Source organism: Rhinolophus ferrumequinum, chromosome 23, assembly GCF_004115265.2.
Source record: "Rhinolophus ferrumequinum isolate MPI-CBG mRhiFer1 chromosome 23, mRhiFer1_v1.p, whole genome shotgun sequence".
Lineage (NCBI taxonomy): Eukaryota > Metazoa > Chordata > Mammalia > Chiroptera > Rhinolophidae > Rhinolophus > Rhinolophus ferrumequinum.
Genome location: NC_046306.1, coordinates 26,915,679 through 26,941,394, shown reverse-complemented (window position 1 = coordinate 26,941,394; position 25,716 = coordinate 26,915,679). Strand labels below are relative to the sequence as shown.

At 35.6% G+C, this 25,716-nt stretch overlaps 1 protein-coding gene across 3 annotated transcripts in view; it reads left to right on the top strand.

The window, feature by feature from the left end:
* Window positions 1-24,428, top strand: part of GPCPD1 (glycerophosphocholine phosphodiesterase 1) — a 51,014-nt gene extending 26,586 nt beyond the window's left edge. For all 3 annotated transcript variants that reach the window (XM_033094233.1, XM_033094234.1, XM_033094235.1), the window contains exons 9-20: window positions 1,569-1,731; window positions 2,054-2,186; window positions 3,259-3,313; window positions 5,703-5,795; window positions 7,892-7,969; window positions 8,663-8,702; window positions 10,487-10,548; window positions 12,471-12,536; window positions 13,944-14,080; window positions 14,584-14,719; window positions 15,138-15,298; window positions 20,994-24,428. In XM_033094233.1, the coding sequence (XP_032950124.1) occupies window positions 1,569-1,731; window positions 2,054-2,186; window positions 3,259-3,313; window positions 5,703-5,795; window positions 7,892-7,969; window positions 8,663-8,702; window positions 10,487-10,548; window positions 12,471-12,536; window positions 13,944-14,080; window positions 14,584-14,719; window positions 15,138-15,298; window positions 20,994-21,183 (1,314 nt within the window). In that variant the 3' untranslated portion in view covers window positions 21,184-24,428. The remainder of the gene's footprint in view (window positions 1-1,568; window positions 1,732-2,053; window positions 2,187-3,258; window positions 3,314-5,702; window positions 5,796-7,891; window positions 7,970-8,662; window positions 8,703-10,486; window positions 10,549-12,470; window positions 12,537-13,943; window positions 14,081-14,583; window positions 14,720-15,137; window positions 15,299-20,993) is intronic.
* The last annotated feature ends 1,288 nt before the right edge of the window (window positions 24,429-25,716 follow it).

Here is a 25,716-nt window from a genome sequence, read left to right as displayed (position 1 = left end):
GTTTACTGGCTTCAGTTGCTTCCCACAAATATTACTGGGTCCTGAGGTTTTTGCTCTGTTGTGCCAGGCTCAGTAGTTTTGTGTACTGCTTTCCTTAGACTCTTGGTCTTTGGCACTTCCACTCCCATTTTCACTAGATTAAAATTGAAGTCTTTGCGGGTAGGAAATGTGCCTTGCTCAGCAGTAGCACTTAGCCACAGTTTCTTTTTTTTTTTTTTTTTCAAATTAATCAGTCAATCAATATTTATTGAACCCCTGTTCAATAAATACCCCTGAGTATTCTGGTGATACAGCAGTGACCATACAGAAAAACCTTGCCCTCATGGAGCTTACATTCTAGTTGGAAAGACAAACAATGAATGAATAAACAAAAGGTTAAATAATATAACTTCAGATACTAAGCCTCAAGAAGACAATCAAGCAGGGTAATAGGATACAGGATGATAATAGGATGATAATTCCATCCCATACAGGTGGTCAGGGAAGGCCCTTCTCAAGAAATCATTATTGAACAGCAGCCAAGATTAGAGTCCCCCCCCCCCCCCCCCCCCCCGTTGAAGACCACAATTCGACTCCCACTAGTTAAGCTCCCTTTGCCTAAGAAAAATTGCATACAGTTTCTTGAAAATGGCAGAATTCAGGATGGATTTAAACCCATTGAGTAACACTTGTTGCACAAATAATTAAAATTATAATCCTTGAATTGTTAATTTGATGGTTCCTTTAGGTGTAGCCTTTGTGAATGGCTTTTTAGCTACCTAGCGTAATAAGGAATTTAAAGTATTTCCTTTCAAAAAACTAAAAAAAACCATATTTAGATTTTACCCAATTAATAAGATCTGTGGGATTTTATTATAAAAATATGAAGATTTGGTTGAATGTTTTCTTGTTCTTTAAGGACCTACCTTTTAATAATTTCTTGAACAGCCTCACTTTTCTTTCATTTGGTTAGCAGTTTTGGAAATACTATTTTATTTGTAAACTAGGTTAATAAAATACCCAGTATAAGGAATAGAGTCAGTGGAATTGTAACAGCTGTATACGATGTCAGAGGGGCAGTAGATTGGGGGAGGGAGGTTATCATTTTGTGAGGGGTATCAATGTCTAATTATTAACGTTTTGTACACCTAAAATTAATTTTTAAAAAAATACCCAGTGTAACCTCAAAGTATTCGATTTCCTAGGAAGTTACCATCTTTCTATGTCATCTGTGTGTATGCATTTTTAGAGAATATAGTATACATTAAAAGCTCACTGCAGATATATCTTAGTCTTTGAATCTAAAAGTACTTAGTAACTTTTAGTCAGTCCTTTAAATTCACCTAAATTCACATGTTAGAGGATCAGAAGTGCAAACTAGCAGTTATGATTAATAAAGTAATACATAAAATCTTAAAATATTATACACTAAAAAGTGTACTATTTATTACAAAAAAAAGCTATCTAAATTACCTGAATATAAATTTGACTGTTTCTTACCGATCTTCCTCCATGGAGGTTTTTTTAATCTTTAAATCGAAAATATTCAAGTATAAGAATTTGGATTATTCTAGACCTCATTTTTTCAGGAAGATCTCAGTGAGCCCGTAGTTCAGGGTGATACCCTTCCCGGACACGTGGGTACAGCATGTCTTTTATCATCCACCATTGCCGAGAGTGGGAAGAGTGCTGGAATCCTTATTCTTCCCATCATGAGCAGAAATTCCAGAAAAACAATAGGCAAAGTGAGAGGTAAGCCTGGAGAAGCAGGGTGGCCCTTTATAAATAAGCAAAGGTTAAATTAAAATTTTTATTAGTTTCAAATTGAGTTTTTGAGAATGGTGAAGATTAAACTAATGATTCGTTTTAGAATTTTAACTAATATAATAATAATAAGGATATATCTATTGAAATTTCTGGAAGCTTTGAATCAGTTTTGACTTGTTGATTTTTTTCCTATTTGATAGATTGATAAAGCTAGTTTGAGTGGTATTTACATATAATTAAGCTCAATATGGCCTTTTTAATTGTCTTTATTTTTGTCCCTCTTCCCCCCTTTTTTTCCCTACAAAAGTTGACTATATAATTATTAAGCCGTTACCCGAATACAATTGTGACATGAAATCTTCATTTTCCAAGTACTGGAAGCCAAGAACACCTTTGGATGTTGGACATCGAGGTGCAGGGAATTCTACAACAACTGCTCAGTAGGTTGAATATTTGAGCAGAATTAGCATTTGGTAGCTCAAACTTGATAATGTTAAATTGGTTTGACTGATTAAACGTCAAATGATTCTTTTGTTATTACCCTGGAATTTGTATGTAATTTGGCAATTGGGGTTCCCAACTCAAATTAATTACAGACTCGCTCCTAAGATTCTAGTCATCTTTTTAATATTGTACTGAATTGATGATGCGAGAGACATTAAAACTAAAAAGCCAGCCCCCAAAGGGGAGGAGAGTGGGGGAGTGGGTGAAAAAGGTTAAGAGGAATACGAGGTACAAACTTCCAGTTATAAAATAAATAAACCACGGGGATGAAGTGTGCAGCACAGGGAATGTAGTCAATAATATTATAATAACTTTGCATGGTGACAGATAGTTACTAGACTTATGGTGGTGATCACATCACAGGGTATATAAATGTCAAATAACTGTTGTATACCTGAAACTAATATATTGTATGCCAACTATATTTTATTTTAAAAGCATTTTAAAACAGAAAACAAACAAACTGGGAAGCCAGGATGGGAATGCTTGATGCAGAATCAGCCTGATGACATCAGTATATCTGTACTGTGGTCCTGACTTTTGGCATGTTGCCCTTTCTGGGTCTCAGTTTACTCGGTGCTCAATATAGTTTCCATACTTCCACTACGTTGGTGTGTCAGCCTTTTCCCATTCCCCCAGTCTGCCAGTATTATTAAGTCATCTGAGGCTTCATTGCAGGGAGCAAGGTTCTGTGTCTCTGCTACTTCATGCCATTGCAAAGGTTTTTTCCTTAATTGGTCACCCCACTTGGGGAGGTTGTATTTTCACAGGATATGTCTATATTCAGCTTGTAAAGATCTATAATTGTTAGAGCTTGCATTTATGGAATAAATGCACACACCAACCAAGTGATGGTCACAGTCTTATTTTGGGGATGGCAAAATTAGCCTCAAAACAGAATAAGTACTGTTTCCATTGTTGAAAATATAGCTGACTTCCTTATTACATTTGTTGTCTTTATCTTCTTACAATATATGACAACTATGTTTCTATACATTTCTTTTTTAGGCTTGCTAAAGTTCAAGAAAATACTATTGCTTCTTTAAGAAATGCTGCTAGTCATGTAAGTGAACCTCTCTTAAATAACTTTGGACTGTTGATCCAAAGGTAGAAAAGTAGAGAAATGTGGGTCTGGGGAGGGTCCTCCAGTTTGCATTAGTAGGTTAAAAAGGGGAATATTTTATGCTGCTTCTGAATATGTTTCTAAGTGAAGATGAAGTATCTCTAGGCATTTGTATTTAGATTCATGGTTATAATTGAGGTGAAAACAGTGAAATCATAAGCATCCTATTTTTGAAATAAATTCTTAAGTGATGGGGGCAAGAAAAATGTTTCCCATTAAGCATTGATTTTCATCAACTGAATAATGTGCTCATTCAGGTACTCCCTTTGGAAATAGTGCTTATGGAAGGATTTGACAGTGATTTTATGTAACGCTTTAAAAAAAAATTGTCAGTTTACATCCTGCATACCAACTTGATTACGTTAAATTTCTTAACTGCTTTTATCCAGTTATAAAGGGTTAGAGTCTGTTTTTTAGCTTTTAGTTCTTTTCAGCAGCTGCAGCTTGGCATTTTTAATGAAGAATCTGAGATTCCTCTACTTCCTGCCATTCCTCTGTACCTGATTGAAAAACCGTATGTTCCAAAGTTAAACTAGGGGGAAATGGAGGAACATCTTATTCTTTTATTTCCACTTTTCCCACAGTGTCCTCCACATGCTTTAAACTTTGCTTTTTTAACAATAGTTCAGCACGTAAACTTGATTCATCTTATATTCACTTTATCACTTATAAATGGGCAAACATCCATTCTAAAACATACGTTTTTCATATTTTAATGTTTCTAAAATTGGGATGGGTTTTACAACTTACCTTTTCATCATGGTTTGATTAGCAGTTTTTTTTTCTCTTAGTGGTATATACAATAATGCTGCATTTTATAATTCATGGCATTTTTGATTATTGTAATTATTTATTTTGTTAAAAATATTAATAGTGGATAGTTTTGTCCTTGTGTTGAGAGGATGATATTAAATCTATGAGGATTGGGTTGTCGTTCATTATTTGGAACCTGTTTTAGATCATTGTAGCTAGCCAATCTAAACGTTGTTTTATTAGCTGTAAACATGTGAAGATCCCTGTTAAAGAACTCGCAGGGTCTCTGTTTTTTGAGCGAGGATTTCATTAACCCCTTCTGTATTCTGATGAAATCCTTTGTAACTCATATGGATCACATTTTAGATCCATGTTAATTATTAGTGGTTAGTTTGTTTTAATGTTAAAAATATGTCTTCGACGAGGTTTTGGTCTGTGCTATTTCCTAAAGCTCACACGTGAATTTTGGGATCAAGTTTTACCTCTTAATGAAACATTCCTAAAGGATTGTGATCATGTCAAATTAAACATATAAACTAGAAAGCTAAAACTTAATATGTTTAATCATTGCAACTATTTAGAGGTAGTAGGGTTTGTTTTCTTCGGTAGAAATGGCTTGTGTTATTGTCTTGTTTACAGTAATTGAAGGAGTTAAGCTTATTTCCTGCTTCATAAGTCATCAAGTAACTCACCTCCTTTGATTCTAACCTATCATCCATGTTTACTCACAAGTTGAGCAAGGGGTGGAAATGTATCCATCCATTCTTATACAGTACTTCTCTGGGCCATAGTAATATTAAAGGATTCTGAAATCTTGTTAATTTTTATCCCAGCTGGCTTTCTTTTAGTGAATGCACAAATTTATATGTCAGGTTATGTTCTCAGTTTTTATTTGGATTAATTCACATGTCAGAATGGATCTGACTTTTAAAAATATCCTTAATTCTAATTCTTGTCCTCCTTTCTTCTACTTAGTCTCCTATTGGGAAATTTGTCATCTGCGTCATTCTTGTTGCCCATTTCTGTTCTGTCTTTTCAGCAGCAATTATAGTTTCCTCTTTGTTAACTGAGGTTTCGCTAAGAATGGCTCTGGTGTGCTGCTTAAGTGCACCAAGTTGCAGAGCTAAGAGACTACAGCTTATTTTTTCCCACCACATCTTTGAGGTCCAGCTGTCCAGCTAAGGTAGCAACAAGGTATGAGGTAGCCCTGTGCTGCAGGCTCCTGTTAAGCTCCATTTCTATTAGTAGCAGTCGTAGAGGTGACACATCTGTGAAAGCTGTTGACTGCCACAGAGCGCCCAGGGTGTGTGCAAGTGAATCAGTGCCCATTTTTTTTTTCCAGGAAAAAATTGCTGTGCTATTGCAAAAAATGGAAAATACTTGTTTTAAGAGAAGAAATTACTTTTTAGAAAAAGCTTAAAGTGTAGCATTAAATAATTCATGAAGAAGTTTTATGTTTTTGTGTACAGGTCTATTATTTTATAGAGAACAATGCATTTCTTATGTCCTTGTAGTTTTAGATGTACTGTGGGCCAGATAATGTTTTTCAAATACATATTTCCTTTATTTCTGTCAGGGTGCAGCGTTTGTAGAATTTGATGTACATCTTTCAAAAGATTTTGTGCCTGTGGTGTATCATGATCTCACCTGTTGTTTGACTATGAAAAAGGTATGTTGAAATTCTTTCATTAAACAATATATATAGTTATTTATTAAATAGAGCTGGCCAGTTTATTTTCTTGGTGAGTTACTGCCAGTCCCTTCCTCTCTGAAGCTCCTACAACATTGAGAGAGTACGGAGACAGGAATACTAATGTCCTAGAGTAGGGTCTCAGTATTGCTGAATTGGTTTTTTGTATTTAACAAAAGGACATTCTAGGTGGTTTCTGTATTAGTCTGCCACTGTCTTTATATTGAGGTAGGAGAGGAAGCTATGAGAGAGTTTGTTTTCTAGGCTCCCTTTTATTTCTACTTGAAGCTTTTCCTCAAATTAATAAGCTCGTATGATTTGGCTAAAGTGGAAAGATCTACAGTGAAAAATAAAATTGGAAAAGTGCTTTGGGTTCAGATAGTGGAGGGCCTTCGAGAAGGGGGTTAGACTTAGGAGCTAGGGAAATATGAAAGACTTTGGAGCCAAGAAGGGAAATATTCAGAATTAAACTTCTAGATTAAAATTTCAATACCTGGAGGACAGAGAATAGAGACAAGAGGGACAGTAATATGGGCCAAAGGTAAGGTAAGCCTGAATTGGAGTAGAGACAGTGAGAATGGAGAGGAGGGCATGATAGAGGAGAAAGTCCAGAAGGAGATTTGAAAATGCATATAATTGCTTTAAAATTATGAGTGTGGTACACATAACACTTATAATTGTGTAGTGCTTAAACTTCAGTATACAAATTAACCAAGTGATTTCTCAGATACTTAAACTATGAGGGTTCACTTGGCATTTTCTTTAAAAGTGTGTTAGGTATCATTTTCCACGGAGTTGATTCAAAGTTAAGGCTAGTTGGCTAACATGTGTAACACTGCAGCAGACACTGCCTGTTTTAGTATAAGTAGGTGACAGGGCTCCTGGCTCTGCCTGCTAGTGGATCTAATCAGTCATATGGGTTTGGATTACTGTGATGTATAGAAAAGACCCTCACCTCTTGTGAGCTGGTGTTAGGAGAGGAAGGAAAGGAAATGTACCTATTTGATGACAGAAGTAGAATAACAGTAGAAAGGGAGCAGGTTGTTTTGGAAACATTAAAGCAAAATGGGAGTAGAGTGGTAAAGGACCTTACTAACCAAGATGAAGGTTATTGAATCTAGTTGTAATTTCTAAAAAATCTATGAGAATTGATTGAAGAGTATTACCCATCCCATCTTTTCAGCAGACTTTGTCTTGTTCTTCAGTTGAATCTGGATAAGTTAATTGGGGAATAAAAATGACAGATTGTATATATTTCTAGTTTGAATTTTCAAGCTGGTATTTTCCAATTAAACTAATAGTTCAGAAGATTATGAAATGAATATAAATCTTCCTTTCCCCTTTCTTTTTGGTCATGCTTCCTTAATAGTTTCTTATGTGTTCCCCCAGAAAAACTATGCGTATGTTCATACCATATGTACATGAATGAATACAAAAGCAATGGATTTTAGTATATTTGTTGGATTGATGATTTATTGGTGGTACATTAACTTATTTTCTTTAGAGGTGCCTAAACAATGTGATATTTGATATGATATTAAAAATTTAATAAAACAGATTTGCTCATGGGGAAAAGTTTATAATAGACTTCCTGTTAAGTAGTACTGCTTGTAGGTAATCAGACTTTTTTTTTTTACAATTAATTTCTGTGGCTATTTTTAACCCAACTTAAATTTAAAAGGTTTAGAAAAGTTTAGCTACTTATTGACAGAACTTAATCCTTACGTAGTACTTGCATGTTGATTTCCTAGTCATGTAGCTTCGTATATGGCAAATAAAACGTATACAGCATGGCAGGAAGTAGGGGAAATGACTGACTTTGGCTTTGTTTTCAGTGTCTTTAGGACCATAGCTTCCTCCCAGCTGTTTTTTCTTCCAGGCCCTACCACCTACATTAAAAACAAAAGCCAGAATTTAAGAACTGGGAGGTGCTGTTAGGTGAGAAGGGCTCCCCTGCATGGGCTCATCGTGGCCAGCAAACAATTATTCTCATCATTCAGTAAATTAAGATAATTAGGTCTGTATAGGGTAAACATTCAGTAACAATTTGGGGTCTGTTTTTATTTTATTTTCAGAAATTTGATGCTGATCCAGTTGAATTATTTGAAATTCCAGTAAAGGAATTAACATTTGACCAACTCCAGTTGTTAAAGGTAGTAATAATAGCATAAAATGTAAATTATCTTTTACTTTTAAGACTCTGTGCTTATCTATATGGTAATGTTCTCTTTGCACATGGAGATGATGATATATTCAGCATGCATTAGAGCATATGCTTTGGTTTTCTGTTCTATTAGGAAGAATGGGTTTGTGCTACTCCATCTGTCTTCTGTAACAGTTTCCATGGACCCCACTAGTTTTTGCATATATGTTGGGGCTAGGCTATAAGTCTTTGGAGGCCATAGGGACTAGCTAGCCCTTCCCATGCATAATCTTAGGTTGCCTCTGTTCTACTTTAGCCCTTTTATATATAAGTGTCACTATTTTACAATTGGCATTTTATGTTATTGTTGGTTTTATAGATATATTACTAAGATCTTTGTAATTTTACATGATCCTTCTTCCTATTCCCATTAGATACCTAAATAAATGATTGAGTATAAACAGTTTCCTAACTGAAGAATTTTTATATTTTATATTCCTCTTCCCTATTTTGGCATTTGATCATGATCTTATGTGTATGTATGAATATATAAAATATGTACCGTTGTTAGTGGTTATTCTTATTAAACTTATAATTTTACATTTTATAGTTTTCTCTTACTTGCTAGCTTTTCAATGTTAACCACATCTTTATAAACTAAGGCTTTTTTTAAATGATTGCTTTATTTGTGTGTGTTTTCTAGCTCACTCATGTGACTGCACTAAAATCTAAAGATGTGAAAGGTATGTACCAATCTGGAAACACTTTTCATTTCATAATTAGCATATATATGGTATTTCCTTATCCATTTTAACATTTTCTGGTCATTTTAATGAATGTAATACTGGGCTATCCAAGTGCAATTTTATAGACATGAAGGCTTTAACATACATGAATCTTCAAATGCATAGGTATCATGTGTATAGTAACCATGATTTTTTTGTTTTCTGAGTTTTCTTAGCTTGATGATCAAAGTTCTTTATAATTTTGTGCCTATTAATACCAATCTTTCCAACATTCTTACCATTACAAAGTAGAGACTATATATATCAAGCATAGAATCTGGCTCCAGAACCAGGAGTTTGAATCCAGCTCTAACATTTATCAGTTGTGATCTTAAGCAGGTTACTTTTTTTGTAGGTTACCTGCCTACAAAATCCCTTTGTAATTCCACTTTACTTTTTTTACTGCCATGAAACTTAATAGTCTGTGCCATTCATTTGAAGTTTAGTGTATCTTTTTTTGTTGTTGTTCCCCTTTCTTCCCCCCCGCCCCCCAACTCCAGTTCAAGCTGTTGTTTCTCAGTCTAGTTGTGTAGGACGCAGCTCCCTTGCCCATGCTGGTATTATGAGCCTTGTGCTCCCCGCCAGCTGAGGCAGTCAGTCACCAGTCGTCCGTCAGCTGCTCACGGCAGCTCTCGCCAGCACCAGCCATTCACAATGACCACCGGCCACTCACGCTGGCCACCGGCCGCTCATGGCGGCACACAGTAGCCTGCGGCAGCCCACAGCAGCCTGCGGCAGCTCACGCCAACCTCTGGCTGCTCACGGCAGCCCAGTTCCAAGGAGAGCTGTTGTTCACAATCTCAGCTGTAGAGGGCGCAGCTCACTGGCCCATGTGGGAATCCAACCAGCGACCTTGGTGTTAGGATCATGGCGCTCCAACCACTTGAGTCACCGGGCCAGACCCTGTGTCATTTTTTTAATCCTTTATGTTTGTATATGTCCTGTCTCTTCAACTAGAATGTAAACGTAGTTGAAGAAGGATGGGAAAATGTTTTTATATTCCCCAAGACATTTACAGTACTCTGTGGATAGTAGGTACTCACTAGCTATACATCTGCAGTTGTGATAACAGGATAGTTGGGATGCCTTTGTCAAGAAATTGTAAAGTGCCTAAAGACTTCAAAGATTATCCCCAGAGCATACATATGACTTAATAGGCTTATAGTTCATGACTGTTCATAGTAAAATGAATTTTGCCTTTAATTTATTCAACTAGAGAATGTTACATGATTTTCTTTGTAATACATGGGATTACTTTAAGGAAAGTAAAGTTTGATATTTAATTTTTCTCTTGGAAAAAAATTCTTGTGTGTCATGAGATGTGATTTATTTTTATTTAAATGGTAATGGTAACTTTAGTAGCTATAAATTCTCTTAATTTCTAACTTTTGAGCTGATTTTGGTATTTCCAATAGAAGTCTTAGCAAGGTGGCATAGCTCTTATTTACATGGAGAAATAACAAATCACTGGTTGTAACTACTTTTTGAAAGTGGTATTACAACTTTTATAAGAAAATAATTACTTTTATTTTACTTATTAAATTGTTGCAAACTAGTCTTTATAAAGAATGCTTATTTCAAAAATGGGGGTTTAATGGTTAAAAGTAATAAATACAAGCGCCTTCAAAAAAATACTAAGTATGAAAGAATCTCGTAATTACTTCAGCATCTCTTTTTTTTGCCCGAAGAATTTAGGAAGATCTTAGTGATACAATGGTATTTTATCTCATTTAAAATTTCAGAATCTCTGCTTGAACAAGAAAATTCTTTTTCTGAAAATCAGCCATTTCCTTCTCTGAAGATGGTAAGTTCCTTAGGAAAACTAGGGCAAGGCTATCTCATTAATTCTGTTTTATCTGAATAATTAATTTTGGTCTCTTCAATGGGCACTAAATAGTTTGTGTCAAAGACAACATTAATATAAACTTGTCATCATTAATGCTTTTCAGAGAACATACATTTTTATGTGGTATATTCATGCTGCTTTTTTTTTTTAAGAGTAACTTAAACCTGCTCAAATGAATAAAAATTCCTCCATGGGTTAATTTGATATGAATTAGGAAATTCACATATTTCTGTATATAAACAGGAAGGAGAGGGCACGGAAAAGGGTATGGGAGAGGAAGCTGCAATAGTGGGAGGCATTTTTTTACAATATTTTAAACTGTTCATAGCTTTTGGAAAGAAATGAGATTCTCCAAAGAAATTAAGTATCCTGGTTACTTAAAATGAGACACAAATTTCAAGAATTCACTCTGAAAAAGCATAACAAAAACTAGAATAAAGATTTAAAAAGTAGCGAAACTTCAAACCTGAATCCCTTTGACAACATCAGGCAAGCCTACATGGACACCAGACACTCACCTTGGCTTTTGTTCCTACTGGCTCCATTTCCTAACCTCTACTCTTCTTCATTGCCTTTTTCTGGTGATTTCCTTGGCAAAAATAGGTCATTTCACTTTATCCTGATTATGTTATCCACCCTACAAAAAAGATGCTACAAGAGAGCTCCTAAAATGGACATTGTCCTAGTGCATTTATAACATGATCTGAACAATTTTTCAGGTATTTATGAAGCTAGCTAAGTAAAGTCATTCCTTCTAGTCCAAATTCTGAATAATTTGGTTCTTAGAAATCTCATGATTCCTAGACTTGTGATTTCATAGATCAGAAAAACAATTGGTTTGACAACATTTACTTAGCCAAATAAGTTAAACACACATCTCATTTATTCACTCACTTTGCCATCGCTATAATTCGTGTAGCTGGTTAGTATAGAGTCGGGGATAGATCCCAGGTCACCGACACCCAGATTATATTCTTACAATTATGTTGTTCTGTTAGTATGCTTTATTTACTGTTATCAAACCAAACATCATATATATATATATTATACATGTTAAATGATTTCTAAACTTCTGAAATAAATTGAAGTTAAAAACATGTCTGTTTCAAATTTATTTGGCCCTGAGCATGTTTATGCATTTGCCTGGCCTTCATGTTTGAAAACTAAACAAGTCAGCTCTTTGTAGGTTAATAAACCAGGCTTCATATTTTCAATGTGATTTTCTCATTATGCTGCCAAAATGGTCTTACTGCAAAGTGTCTGTATAGTTTAGATAAGTTGACACCATATTATTTGTTCATTTATAGAGTTGTAGCATTATTTATTTATGAGCCTTGGTATAATCTTTCATTTGCCAATAACATCTTTTCAAAGAGTTCCATACAGCATGGTATTTGTTAAGCATCTCTACCTTCAAAACAAGATAGAAATCATGGTTTTTCATATAACCATGTCTTCATATAGTAGATTGACATACCTGAATGAAATTCAGAAAATATGATAAATGTCTTCTTAAATCCATGAGGTTGCCTAACTTATTACAGATCACTTTGAATGTCCAGTAGTAATGGTGAAAAGGATTTTAGGATTTTAGATCTATCTTTGTAGTAGTAATGATCAGTTATCACAGTGCCTAAGACTACTGCTTTTGCTGTTTGATTTCTTTCGACTTTCTTATTTAGCTTAACCAACCAGATTGTCAGTTTAAGTATGAGAAAAGATAGTGGTTTATGTTGAAGGCACAAAGTTTTATTCTTGCAAGTGATATGTTTTCTTATAGGTTGCTTTTTGTAATAACTTGGTTTTCTTTTTTTCTCTTACACTACCATTCATCGCACCAAAAACAAACTAAAATTCACCACCAACAAACAAAACTGTAGGTTTTAGAGTCTTTGCCAGAAGATGTAGGGTTTAACATAGAAATAAAGTGGATCTGCCAACAAAGGGTAAGTAATTCTCTATGTAACATGTTCTTCTCCTCCCCTCACCTCCATTTCTTTAAATGAATTCATTCCTATCTCTTTGTTTTAATGGAATAAGTGAAACTGAAAACTTACTGTGGCTTCTTCCCGCAAGCACAGCACTTGTTAGACCTATTTATTAAAGCATATTTTATGCTAATATATAAGTACTTAAAAGTAGTGATGAATGTATTATAGTAGAAATTTCCATTTATATGTATTTTATGTGCACATTTATATGGATGGTTTCTGGGCATACTTATAAAGTGAACAGTGAGAACTCTGTACAGTCGGAACTGTATAACTCTGATTAATTTTTGTTTTCTAATCATCCATTTAAACACATATCTTAAATAACTTCCTAAGCAGTTTTCTGTGACAGTAGCTAGTAATAATTAACCAGGGAAAGAAATTTCTGCAAATGTGTTTTAAATCACTCCCAGATTTAGTCATTCTTTTGTTCAATGATTATATATTGAAAAGCTGCTATGGACCAGGCATTTTCTGGGTCCTGGGGTCAAGTAGTGAACAAAACAGAATAAAGCCTTGCCTTCCTGGAACTTACATTCCAGTTGAAGGAAATAGTGAACTATTGAATGTATCAGATAGGGATATGTGTAAATGGATGGGATGCATGGTAAGAGGGTTGATTGCGGTGGGGAGCATTGAAGCAGTTAATTCAGGTATCATGATTAGGCAATTGGAACAATACCCCAATTTGTTTGGGTTAGAATAATCTATAACTGCCCTCAAACCATGCCTTCTTAGTAACCGTTTATGATAAGCTGGTCCTAGTTAACGTAGTAAGTGCTCAATCAGGCTTCTCCTAATAAGTGATTTTTAATTTTCTGAGCTTTTAGATTTATTTTAATCATGAATATTTATAATATTTAATATTTGAATATCAGCGACTCTCTTGGTATCTTAGCTATATTTAGAGAATTATTTTTATTCTTGAGGATACTTCATATGCCTAAGATCCAAAGAATGAGATTTTTAACTGGTAATTCATAATTATTATACCAGGCGTTTTTCATAATAAGCAAATGAAGTAGAGTCCTTTTGTCCTATAGTTTATCGAGTTTATAATATTTTAAAAGTCATAATAGATTGTAAATTTCCAGAGTTTTAGCTTTTGTTAACTTATTATAGCAAAAGTCTATTGATGCCATAATTGTATTTTGTGTATAAGTATGTCTATACCTGAATTTTGATAGCTGCACTGTCACCAAGTAGATGTGTGACCTTGGGCAAGTCACTTCATCTTTTCAGGGCTTTGCTTTCCTCATCTGTAAAATAAGAGTTGGATTAGATTTCTCAAGATTCTTTTCTAGCACTGTGATTCTAGGGTAGGTAATGGCTTTCGTTTTCCCGTTTATTTCTTCCACATAGGATGGAATGTGGGATGGTAACTTATCAACATATTTTGACATGAATCTGTTTTTGGATATCATTTTAAAAACTGTCTTAGAAAATTCTGGGAAGAGGAGAATAGTGTTTTCTTCATTTGATGCAGATATTTGCACAATGTGAGTATTCTTTTTTTTTTCTTCTCCTATACTCTTAGATTGTAGCTAGGACCTAGGGTACAAAGATTATGGTTGGAATGGGGAAGTGCCCAGACTTCATCCTTGATTTGTCCTCTCAGTCAGGTTATGTATATTCTCACATCCCTTCAGGAGTACCTGCTGGGATGCCCTCTACTCCTGTGCACTCCACACCCACTGCATCTTAGCGCTTCATCCCCTCTGTTTGCATATATCTTCCTTACCAAATTGTAAGCCCCCAAGGGCTTTCTTGTTGCCCATTTCTGAGAGTATTTTAGCTCTTGTATAGACTAATTACATTTTTTTCTATTTTGACCAAAAGGCAGTATATATGTATGTGTTGATGGTGGTTATATCTCAGTAATGGGATTATGCTTTTTTGGTGTTCATTTTCTTCATACATTTAGTATTTTCTAAAGTTTCAAAATAGAATATATTATAATTATCTCCCCAATGAAAAGTATTGTTTAAATTGTCTTTTTCAGGGTTCGGCACAAGCAGAATAAATATCCCATATTATTTTTGACTCAAGGAAAGTCTGATATTTATCCTGAACTTATGGACCTCAGATCTCGGACAACTGCTATTGCAATGAGCTTTGCACAGTTTGAAAATTTGCTGGTAAGTTATATTTCAATTTTTTTATTTTAATTTTTTTAAAAAATGTTTTAGAGTAGTAGTAAAGTGTCGTGTTACATTACACATCTAATTGGTTAGTTTTGACCTATGTATAACAAGCAGGTAGTTCTGAAAAATGAGTGTATTACATCTCAGAATGAAAAACAGTTACATGAAAAAAATATGTATTTTCTTGCAGGCCTAGGTTAAGTAAGTTTTGTAGTTTAGTTTTCTGAATGAATTTTATGAATCTAAAATGGTTAGACTGTAAACTTTTTTGATAAAATAAATTGTGTAAGAAAAAGCTGTTTCTTTCCCCCTGCCTACTTAACTTTGGAGAGTACTGATCTAGAGTATTACCATTTAGCATTTACAGTTAATAAGTTACTTTTTCATGAATACCTTATTTTTCTTCCTTTAGGGGATAAATGCACACAGTGAAGACTTGCTCAGAAACCCGTCCTACATTCAAGAGGCAAAAGCTAAGGGACTAGTCATATTCTGCTGGGGCGATGACACCAACGATCCCGAAAACAGAAAGAAATTGAAGGAATTTGGAGTTAATGGTCTAATTTATGATAGGTATTTGTTTGTCATGAAAAATTTTCATGGGCTGTTAGGAAAAAATTAGCTTTCATATAAAGTTATAAATAATATTAAACTTGGTAAAATTAAAATTCTATAGCTCAGCCTGAAATTTATCTTAACATTTGTCGGTGGAATTTTTTAAACTTTGGAATACAACACAATCACTTGGGAAGCTTATTAAAAATGCAGGTGACTGGGCCCTAAGCCAGATATACTAAAGCATCTGTGGGTAGGGGTGGCTGTCTGCCCAGACCTCTTCTTGGTGATCTACACCACTTTCTTGGTGATTTCATCCAATTCTGTGGCTTTTCATACCTTTATACTTAAATTTTTATATCTCCAATTCATACCTTTCCCCTTACCTCTACATTTTTATATCCATTTATTAATACCTGTTCTTCCTGATTTTAGCATAAATGATAGCTCTGTGTTTCCAGTTTCTCAGGCCAAATCCTTGGAGTCTTTCACGACTGTTCTTTATCTCATATCCCAAATCCAGTCATACAGAAAGAATCTCGTTTATTCCATCTTCAAATATGTCCTGAATCTATCTACTCTCCACATTTACTATCGTCACTCTTCCTTAAGCTACCTGATTTCTCATGTGGATTATTGAAGTAGCCTGCTCACTGGTGATTGCTTCTACCCATGGCTTCCTGCTGGCTGTCCTCAGCACAGCAGCCAGAGGGAGCTTGTTAAAACCCTCCCACTGGTTTCCATGTCACTTAGATGAAAATTCCAGGCCCTTACCTCTCCCGCAAAGTCAATTTCTCAGTAAAGCCTTCCCTTAATATCCTAATACAAATGACAAGCTCTACTCACAGTGCACTTCTGTCTTTTCTCCATAGCATTTACCACCACCATCAGATACACCATACACATATAATATTTTACTTGTTTATTTTCTGCCTGACCTCCCCCGCCCCCAATATATCCACACAAACATAAGCTCCATGAGGGCAGGGTTCTGTGCCTATTTTTTTCACTGCTGTATCCCCAGAGATTAAAACAATGTGTGATACAGAGTAGGAGCTCAAATACCGGAGATGCCAAAAAATGTATACAAGTGGACACTTTGGTCAATGTTGCTCAAGCAGTAGTTCGCCGTAATCAGAAGTATCTGGACGCTGATGGTAATCACTTTGAGCACCTCTTGTAATTGCAGAAGTCAAACATGACTTGTATTCATCTTCTGTTATCGGTATATATGGAGTATTACAACTTTAATACAGTTTTCCTTTCTTAAAATTTGTATACTTTTTTTTTTGGCACTCTCTGTATTTGTTGAATAAATCTTTTTTTTTTTTCTTTTTTTATGATATAAACTTAAGAGCCACTAACCTGAAAGATGAAAAAGTTGCTTACAATAAAGAAATTGGGGGGTTAGAAGGGATGTTATTATTTGCTAATACTTGAGCAACATCATGCAAAGAATAAGTGATGAAATCTTAAAAAATAATTTTAAAAAGCGTTAAAAAGATACTTTCCTTAGATTTAGTTCATACTACTGTTTGTCCTGTAAAATTATATCACTTTCTTATTCTTTTCGCTATTTTGTCTGAGTCAGGTTTTAAAATTGCAGCCCAGATAATGCCTGCCATCCTTCTTAACTATTTTGTTAATTTTGCAATAAGTCGCATGGTTCATAACTCTTTTTAATAGACAATTTTCGATTAATTAAAGGAAAATTGAAATTTTAAATTAATTTGAAAGACGCATTGGCTTTAGCAAATTTTTGAAGAATATTTATTTTTTTGAGGAAGACAAAGGAATGATTGCAAATATTTTCAGGCAAGAAAATGTATTGTGAGGTTATACTGTGTATGACTTTGTAGGGTGCACAAATTTTAGGCATATACTTTAACTCAAGGGCCTTACTTGGTTGGAGCCAAATACTGACATGTAGTGGAGAACAGGAAGAAGCTATGTGATATAAAAGGTGGTAAGAGTTCTTCCTGGCCTGGCGTCAGTAAGAATAACTTTAAAGAGGAAGGATTGAGATGGATTTTGGGTGTGGTTAAATTTGCTTTGACTGGATTTGTGTTTTAGGCTGAGGCTAGAGCATGAGTCATGTAGCATGGTGTTGAAGGTGTGTAAGGTTTTGAGGAGATGCCCAGCGCTGGGCTCCTTCTAGGGTCTGCTGACAGGTGAGGTGGATTGTGTTAGAGTTGGTTTTTACTCTTGAAAGTTTTAGTTGTTATTTTAATCAAAGAAATACATATGTATGTATGCATGACTGCATATGTGTGTGTATATTATATGCATATATATGTATATGTATGTACATATATCTCAAAATATAAATAATTCTGTGAGGCTTACCATAAAAACCAGCAGTCCCATTTACCTATCCTTTTCATTGTCTCTAGCTGAGTTCCTGTGCCCTAATTTTTTTAGCTGTTTTGCTGGTATTTAATGTGCTTATGCTATAATTTTTTTATTATCAAATTTTGACATTCTATGGAAGATTTGAATGATTAGTGATTCAGAGCCTTTGATTCATTTTACATTGGGGAGAATTGTGATGAGGATGGGTATTTTAGTTTATCAAAACTAATTTGTTCTTTTCTTTTACAAAGGCATTAATACACAATAGATTTCCATTTCTTCATGGTTTTGTGATATATTATATATACTGGTACGTTTGATTTGCTGATATTTGGCATTTTTGCATTTATGATAACATAGCCTTTACCTTTTTCTAATGGTTTGGTTTTGTTATGCAGGTAATACTTGCCTCAGAATAAATTGGGCAATGTCCCCTCTTTTTATTAAAAAAATTACTGTGCTCAAATGATTAAAAAAAATACACTAACAAGACACCCACGTTTAAAGAATATTATCATTAGATTTTCAAGTCCCCCATGTGCCTCTCCCTAACTCTAGTCCCTAATCTCCTCCCTCAGATTTAACTGCTTATCAAAGCAGTTATTATTCTCTTTAAAAATGTTTTAAATTCTTATTTCTGTTGCTCAACATATCATTTAGTTTTGCATGGCTTTAATCTTTATTGGTACTTTTGATGCATGTAGCTATGATCTGTTCATCTTTATGGCTGTATAATATTCATGGCTGGATGTCGCTACCACAGTTTACCCTATTTGAGAATGTTGAGGTAGTTAACCAAATATTTACTCTTATATCATTTGCTGTAAACATTGTTGACCAAGGTCTCTTAGATTACATGTGTGAAGTTTCTCTAGGGCAATTACTTTCAAACCTTTTTGAGCCCAACCAAGTTAGAATTGCATTTTACATTGCAACCCAGTGCACATAGAGATAAGTATTGTGGCTGGGCATAAAATTCCATGTTAGAAATCATTTTTCTTTAGAATTCTAAAAGCATTTCTCTGTTGAGTGTAAAACCATGCTATTTCTTGTTCCCTCACATGTGATTTCTGTTTCCTGTCGGGAAGCTTAGAGAAGAGAGTCTTCTTTTTGTCACCAGTGTTCTAAAATTTCATAGAGTTGGGTCGTGGTGGGGTCTGGTTTCACCCATTGTGCTGGGCACTGGGTAGCTAGCTCAGTCTGTTGATACATGTCTTTGAAGATGTGAAAATTTTCATGAATTATTTCTTTGATTTTTGTCCCTTCCATTTTTCTGGGGTTTTTTTGTTTTGTTTTTTTCCTTTATAGAAATCTTTTTGTTTGCATATTATACAGTCTTGGGCCAGATTTCTAACTCTTTATCTTTTTCTCCTATTTTCTCTGTCTTTTTGCTCCACTTTGAAAGATTTCCTCAACCTTATCTTCCACCCATTCTGTTGAGGTTTTCACGTCTGCTATTGTGTTTTTAATTTCCAAGAACTGTCTTTTTTCTTTTAATGTTCTTTTTCTGTATATGTAACATCCTGTTTTCATTCAGTGAAAGCACTATTTCTCTGAATGCATTAAGGACTTCTTGTTTATTCTTTTGGAATTTTCTTATCTTTTGCTCACTATCTTACATGTTAGAAACTTTCCTCAGATGTTTCAAAATCCTTGGCTGCTTTGCTTCTCCTGATAAGCAATTGGAATCTAAAAAGCTTGTTGGAAGCCCTGAGTGTGTTAACTTGGATTTCACTATGGAATGATCTGGTCATACCTTTGATGTCAGTAGATTTAGAACTTTACTTTTTGGCTGCTGAGATTGCTCATAACATAATTCATACACAGTACCTAGGAGGATCCGGGTCTGGCTGCCAGGGTTCTTGGAATCAAGTGAGGGAAGGGAGCTGGGAAAGGGAGGGCATATCTCTGTGTAGCGTTGGTTATGTGTGTGAACTGTCTCTAATTCTGCTGGTGCTGATGGTGGTTTTGTAAAACGCCCCAACACTCACCTGGTCTTCTTCTCCATTACAAGTGATTTCCTTTTTAATTCTCAAAACAACTTCCGTCATGGCGGGGGAAGGGCCGCTTCCAAGTCTGCCAGTTAGTAGGAAGGGAGTTGCTTACTGTTGCTCAAAACCTTCACCTCACCCTCCCTTTTTCAGCTCCTCTCCCTTTCACTCCAGTTCCAGAGCAATTTGGTGCTGCTTTTAACTCATTTCACTTGTTCTTCTACTGGCTTGTGATCATCTATTTTCCAGCTTCCAAAACTTCGTTGCTGTGTCTCTGGTTTTTCCCATATTCATGGATTTCTTTTTTTTTTCTAAATCCCTTTGCTTTATTTTTAACGGGATATAGGGAGAGAGTAAAATTAGATGTTCTGTTCAGTCTAATACCTTGACCCAGAAATCACTTTTCATGTGTGTGTGTGTGTGTGTGTGTGTGTGTATATATATATATATGTATGTATATATATATATATATATATATACACACACACATATCTTTAACAGAAAGCCTTTGGTTTAATATAGTCAAATATTTAATAGAGTCAATACATATTTTTATTTTGTTTAAGAAATTCTTTCCGACTGTGATATCATAAAGATTCTCTTGTAGTACCTCATAAAAGTTGCCTGGCTTTCACATTAAGACATGAAAGGCCATCCTTTCTCTGATTTACAATGCTAGTGTTGCCATCGTCATATGGGGCTTTTATTTGCTTTTGACTCTGGGTACAGCTGCCAGTACGACACATCTCCAGGATAATTCTCACACGGATGTGCAGTTCTTCTCATCTTGGTCTTTCAAGTCAGAACTGGGTATGAATTCCAGCTCTGCTCTAAATAGCTTCCCATTTGTAAAATAAGACATTGCCACCTCTCCGGCTGCAGGATGCCCAGATGCCCCAAGCTTGAGTCTGACACTGCCTGCACCGTCGGGGTAGGGAGGCTTGGCTCTCCTCATCTTTCAATAAAGCTGTTGGTTTGACTCAAAAAAAAAAAAAAAAAAGGCATTGCCAATTGATTGACTTGGAGAGAAGATTCTTGAAGAATCAGTAGTAAACTACAGATTTCTTTTTCTGATTCAATTGCTTTCTCATCAGCTCTTGTGCATCAGGGTACAAAAGGAAATGCTGTTATTCTGGATTATTGGAAAGACTAGGGAGAAGAAAAATATTTTTAAGTAGAACTGATGCTTACATCTTTTTAAAAAAGAGGACGCTTTTTAAAAAAGAGGACGCTTTTTAAAAAAGAGGATGCTTGTGATATGGATGTTCTAGGCATTTTGTAAACAAATTCTAAAAAGGTTAAGTCAGACAGGTCTTAAGTAAACCATAAAATTATCCTATTTTATGTGTTTTGTGTTTCTCTCATCATAGGATATATGATTGGATGCCTGAACAGCCAAATATATTCCAAGTGGAGCAGTTGGAACGCCTGAAGCAAGAATTGCCAGAGCTTAAAAGCTGTTTGTGTCCCACTGTTAACCGCTTTGGTCCTTCATCTTTGTGTGGGGAGCCTGGTATTCACGTGGATGCCAATGGCATTGATAATGTGGAGAGTGCTTAGTTTTTATTGGGCAGAGGCCACTCACTTGGGGGCTTGCACTACTCTTCCTAATACTCACTTTTCATCGTTGAGCATTGTTTGTCTATGCCTTTTAGGTTTCTCAGTCCAATTAAGCAATAATGAAGTATTTTACTGTTTCACTACAGTTCTTGCTAAAATTTCAAGTATGCTGTTTAAATCAATTGGCCAGGTATAATTACCAGTCAGTCTCATTACAATGAGAAAACTTATTGATTGGTAAATATTTTAAACTAAATATATAAACGTATAATGTTAAACAAATGTTCATTAAAAGCATAGCACTTTGAAATTAGATGTATAAATATCTCATATTTACACTTCTTACATCTTTTCATTCAATCAGGTCTGAAATATTTAGCACTTGAGGAACATGACTATGCATAATTATACCTGACCATGGGAAAATAAGTACCTCAAATGCATGCATTTGCACTGGTGATTCCAACTGCACAAATCTTTGTGCCATCTGTGTATATATGTATTTTTTACATGGATTGACATGCACATAAACCATTTTCATTCAGTATGAACCTTGAGGCTGCTGCCATTTTCCACTTAATCAAACCAATGCCTGTGTAAACAGCCTTGAGGTGATCCTTGAAAACTTGTTTCATGAGTCTTTCAAAAGTTGTATTGCATTAATGTTAAAATTTCAAAATGCTGCAGGGTAATTTAATGTATAATATATTAGCAGAAGTATGTATTGCATACTTAGTAGAGTAGATCATTATGTATAAATTCTACTCAGTGCATGCTTCAGTTTTAAGCATGAGATTGTACACGTTTACTGTAAGTCCTTGCATCTGTGGTGCTAGGTGAGTGTGAGAAGGTGTCAAGGACTGAAAATATTTTGTTGCCTAAAAAAAAAAAAGCCTGTTTGTAGGCATTTAAATATGCTTATTTTAAGTCTCTCTCACTACCTATTACACACCGTTGCTTTATGGGTTTGTCATGCGTGTGTGTGTGTGTTGTGTGTGTGTATGTGCGTTGTATAGTAGTTAAATCTCCATGCAGAAAAATAAATGTCCTGAATTCTCATGTTGGTATTCTTTATTGGTTAATGTATATCATGCATGTAATTTATTTAGAAATGTAGACGATCCTACTAAATGTATATGCATGTTTTTAGGGCTATGCTAAGGTTTCTTTCATTAGAAGCAGATTGTTTTGGCATAACTGTAATTTAAGAATGAATGTTAAATAAAATACACAGATTTATATTCTTCATTATAAAATGAAATTTCAAGGTTTTACTTTTGTAGAATTGGTTCTATAATGTTATTATGAAAAATTGGAATTTACTATCTGTGTTAAAGGGATGGCTTATTTTCATCCACCTTTTACTGCATGTTCCTCATTAGGCAGATTATTCATGTATTGACATATTTTGGTAGTAGCTGAGAACCTAAGACTTGGAATTAATACGTTGTATCTTTTTTTTTTTAAGCCAAGCAATGGAATTTTGGTCAGATCTTAATTGTGTGACGATAGGCTTTAAGATCTTATGATACTGTGTTTGTAACACAGATATTTAATAGAAAATAGTTTCAGGAATGCAGTCTTCTGCAAGGGTTCTATATATTTATTCCACATCGAATGAGATTTTCCAACACTTTGGTGTGAATTAGGTACTTTTAGAAAACGCCTGAAAAAGAATTCGTTTTCTTCATTTGCAGACCTTGTACAATACGGTTACCTAACAGTTACCTTATGGTAACTTGATTAGCCAAATGTGTGTATTTCTAGTCCTGTTTGTTTGCTCCTCTCCTCTATGCCTTTCAAGTTCCAGCTCCATTTTGAAAACTTGCAATTCATAAAGAGAAGGAAGAGAGGAGGACTTGGAGAGAGAGATGGGTTTCCTGAACAGAGTAATTTGCTGAGAAGAGCTTATAGTGACTGCAGGTAGAACCTCACCACTCACTCTCTTTTCTTTCTCTTCCTGACCTTGTAAACCGGGGTTAGTAGATAATGAAAGCATAGCAAGCCGTGGCTCCCCACTTCTATAGGACTAAGTCCCGGCTTCCATGTCACTAGTTGCTGCCATATATACTCTGCTCCAGCCACACTGTATCTTTGCTAGGCCCTGGCCATGCCCTGCTCCTCCACTGCTCCCTGTCTACGTGTAGCCAAGTGCCCTCTGCGTAGAAGCCCTCCTCCCTGCAGACGCTTCCTCCTTACCAAACTGATTTCTCCTTGAGCCATCAACCCTCTCCCCTGAGCCTTGCTGAACCTCCTTCAGGAGGGATGAATCCACCGTTTGTACCCCACAGCTGTATGTTTATGCCTTAGTCATGCCATGCATCATAGTACATTCTAGGTAGGCATAGTGATGCTTGTCTCACCTACCAGGATGCGGACCCTTCAAGGGCACGGACCTTGACTTACTCATTTTTATTTTCACAGTGAATGAAGCATAGGAGAAAATGAATGTTGAAATTATTGGGATAATATAATTTATATCAAATACCCTTTTGAATTAAGAGATTTAGTGATGTTTACTAAGATACAGACTTTGAATTGGTTTACATTTTGACAATTGGAGTAGTTTATTGATGTCATAGAGATATAATGTTGAATTATTTTATATTTTCTGGAAATTGAGTGAAATGTTTGCTAAAACGCCGCCGTTCTTCTCTGGTATTTTCTACTCTCTGGAATTATGTACTGTTGACTGGAGGTAGGTGTGAGGAATGCAGTTCTTTTCTGTGTTGCTAGTGCCTGAGGGCTACCACAGCCAGCCCTAGACCTTACTCCCATCGTTCCTTCTGATGCTTGTGTTCTCCCCTCCAAACCCCGTGCGCCTGCCTACCTCAATCCCACTTTCCTTGTCTGAAATGCCCTCTCTCTCTCCCTCAGTGTCCAGCTCAGGTGCCACCTACTCCATAAAACTTTCCTCACCTTTTGATCAGAATCTTGATGCAAACAAATGCAGACAGCCTCTAAATCTCACTACTTCATTTTGCAGCTGAGGTAATAAACCCAGAGTTAACTGACTTACCATGTTGGGACTAGAACTGGGTTTCGTGACTATGCTGTATTCTTAAAGTCGCTGCCTTCTGAATTCTTGTGGCATTTGTTAGCTTATGCTTTCTTATAGGCCAACTTTTTATATGCCTGTTAATAAGATTGTAAGCCCCTTAAGGGCAAGGACTTTGCATTTCTAGCACTACTGTAGTGCTCTATACTTAGTTATGAACTCGATAAATAAATGGTGATGGCAACAATCCTAGTTTCCTAATTCGGATTGTTTCACAGTATAAACACAACTTGTATGGCATGTTTAGCCATATTGTCTGGAATATGTGTGTGCTCACGTGTGCATGTGTGTTTGCATCTTTACACATGGAATTCTCCACCTCAATTGGTTGGGGTCACATATCTGATGGGTTGCTATAAAGCAATTTTCTACTTTATGCTGAAGGAGGACAAGTATGGGAGATAAGAGGGGAGAATTATGGGCATAAGGTATGTATTTCCCCCCAGGCCTTTGCTCCTTCCTGGGGCAGTACACCTAAATCCTGCAGCTGGTGGCCTGGTAGTGAAGAAAGTGCTGCCTTGGATAGGACTTGCGTGACCTGTGGGATGGCTGTTTTGATGGATCATCAATGCCCTTTGTCCCTTGGCACTTTCTCTTTGTGGCTTGACTGCATTTTGTCACATTATTACTGGTTTGGTACTCTAGGTTGACAGTGGAGTCCTGTTAATTTAGATTTTGATACAACTGATTTACTCTTGTGTTGTTAGGTTTGGATCATGTACTTTTTGGGTACAAAGCAAAATATACTGGAAATATTGCATTATTTTGGTATTCATGAGTGGAAATTCATTCAGATATAAACTCTTAGTGATTTTATATAGTTTGAGAAATAGATTTGAAATGTTTAAAATGCAGGAGAGCATATGATTAAGACCATGTGAGTATGTTATAGATAAGGAAGAGAGGTCTTGGGTTGGAACAAATACTTTATGAAGCTCTCAAGCCCTTACAGGATGGGGTGGGGGTCAGGGTGGTTGGGAAGCCCGTTGGGGGCATTGCCTTTGTAAACTCATGCTAGGGCAGTGTTTATGGTGTGGTCAGGGAGAATGAAGGCGCCATCCTGACAATGGAGAGGATATTTGAATATCAGAGGCTTTGCATCCTTGTAGGATATGAAAAGTTTATTCATTTTAAATGGAAGTGACATTAAAATGGAAATGGATTTTAAAATAATGAAGACAGTAGTCTTAGTACACGAATAACAAAAGAAGTACAGAGATTAAATTTTCTAATTCTGTACTTGATTGATCTGAACATACCTCTGCCTGTTTCCTAAGAAGATAGAATTGTCGATGGAATGGCTGAACTTCTGAAAATTACTTGCAAAGGCAAATTATATAATTTCACAGGAAGAAAACTAAAAGCCCAGTAAATGTTCCGTGACATCTCATGGTTTCAAATGTATCTCTCTTCAGCCCAGATCTCTCTCCTAAGCTCCAGATTCACACATCCATCTCCACTTGGAGGTCTAATGG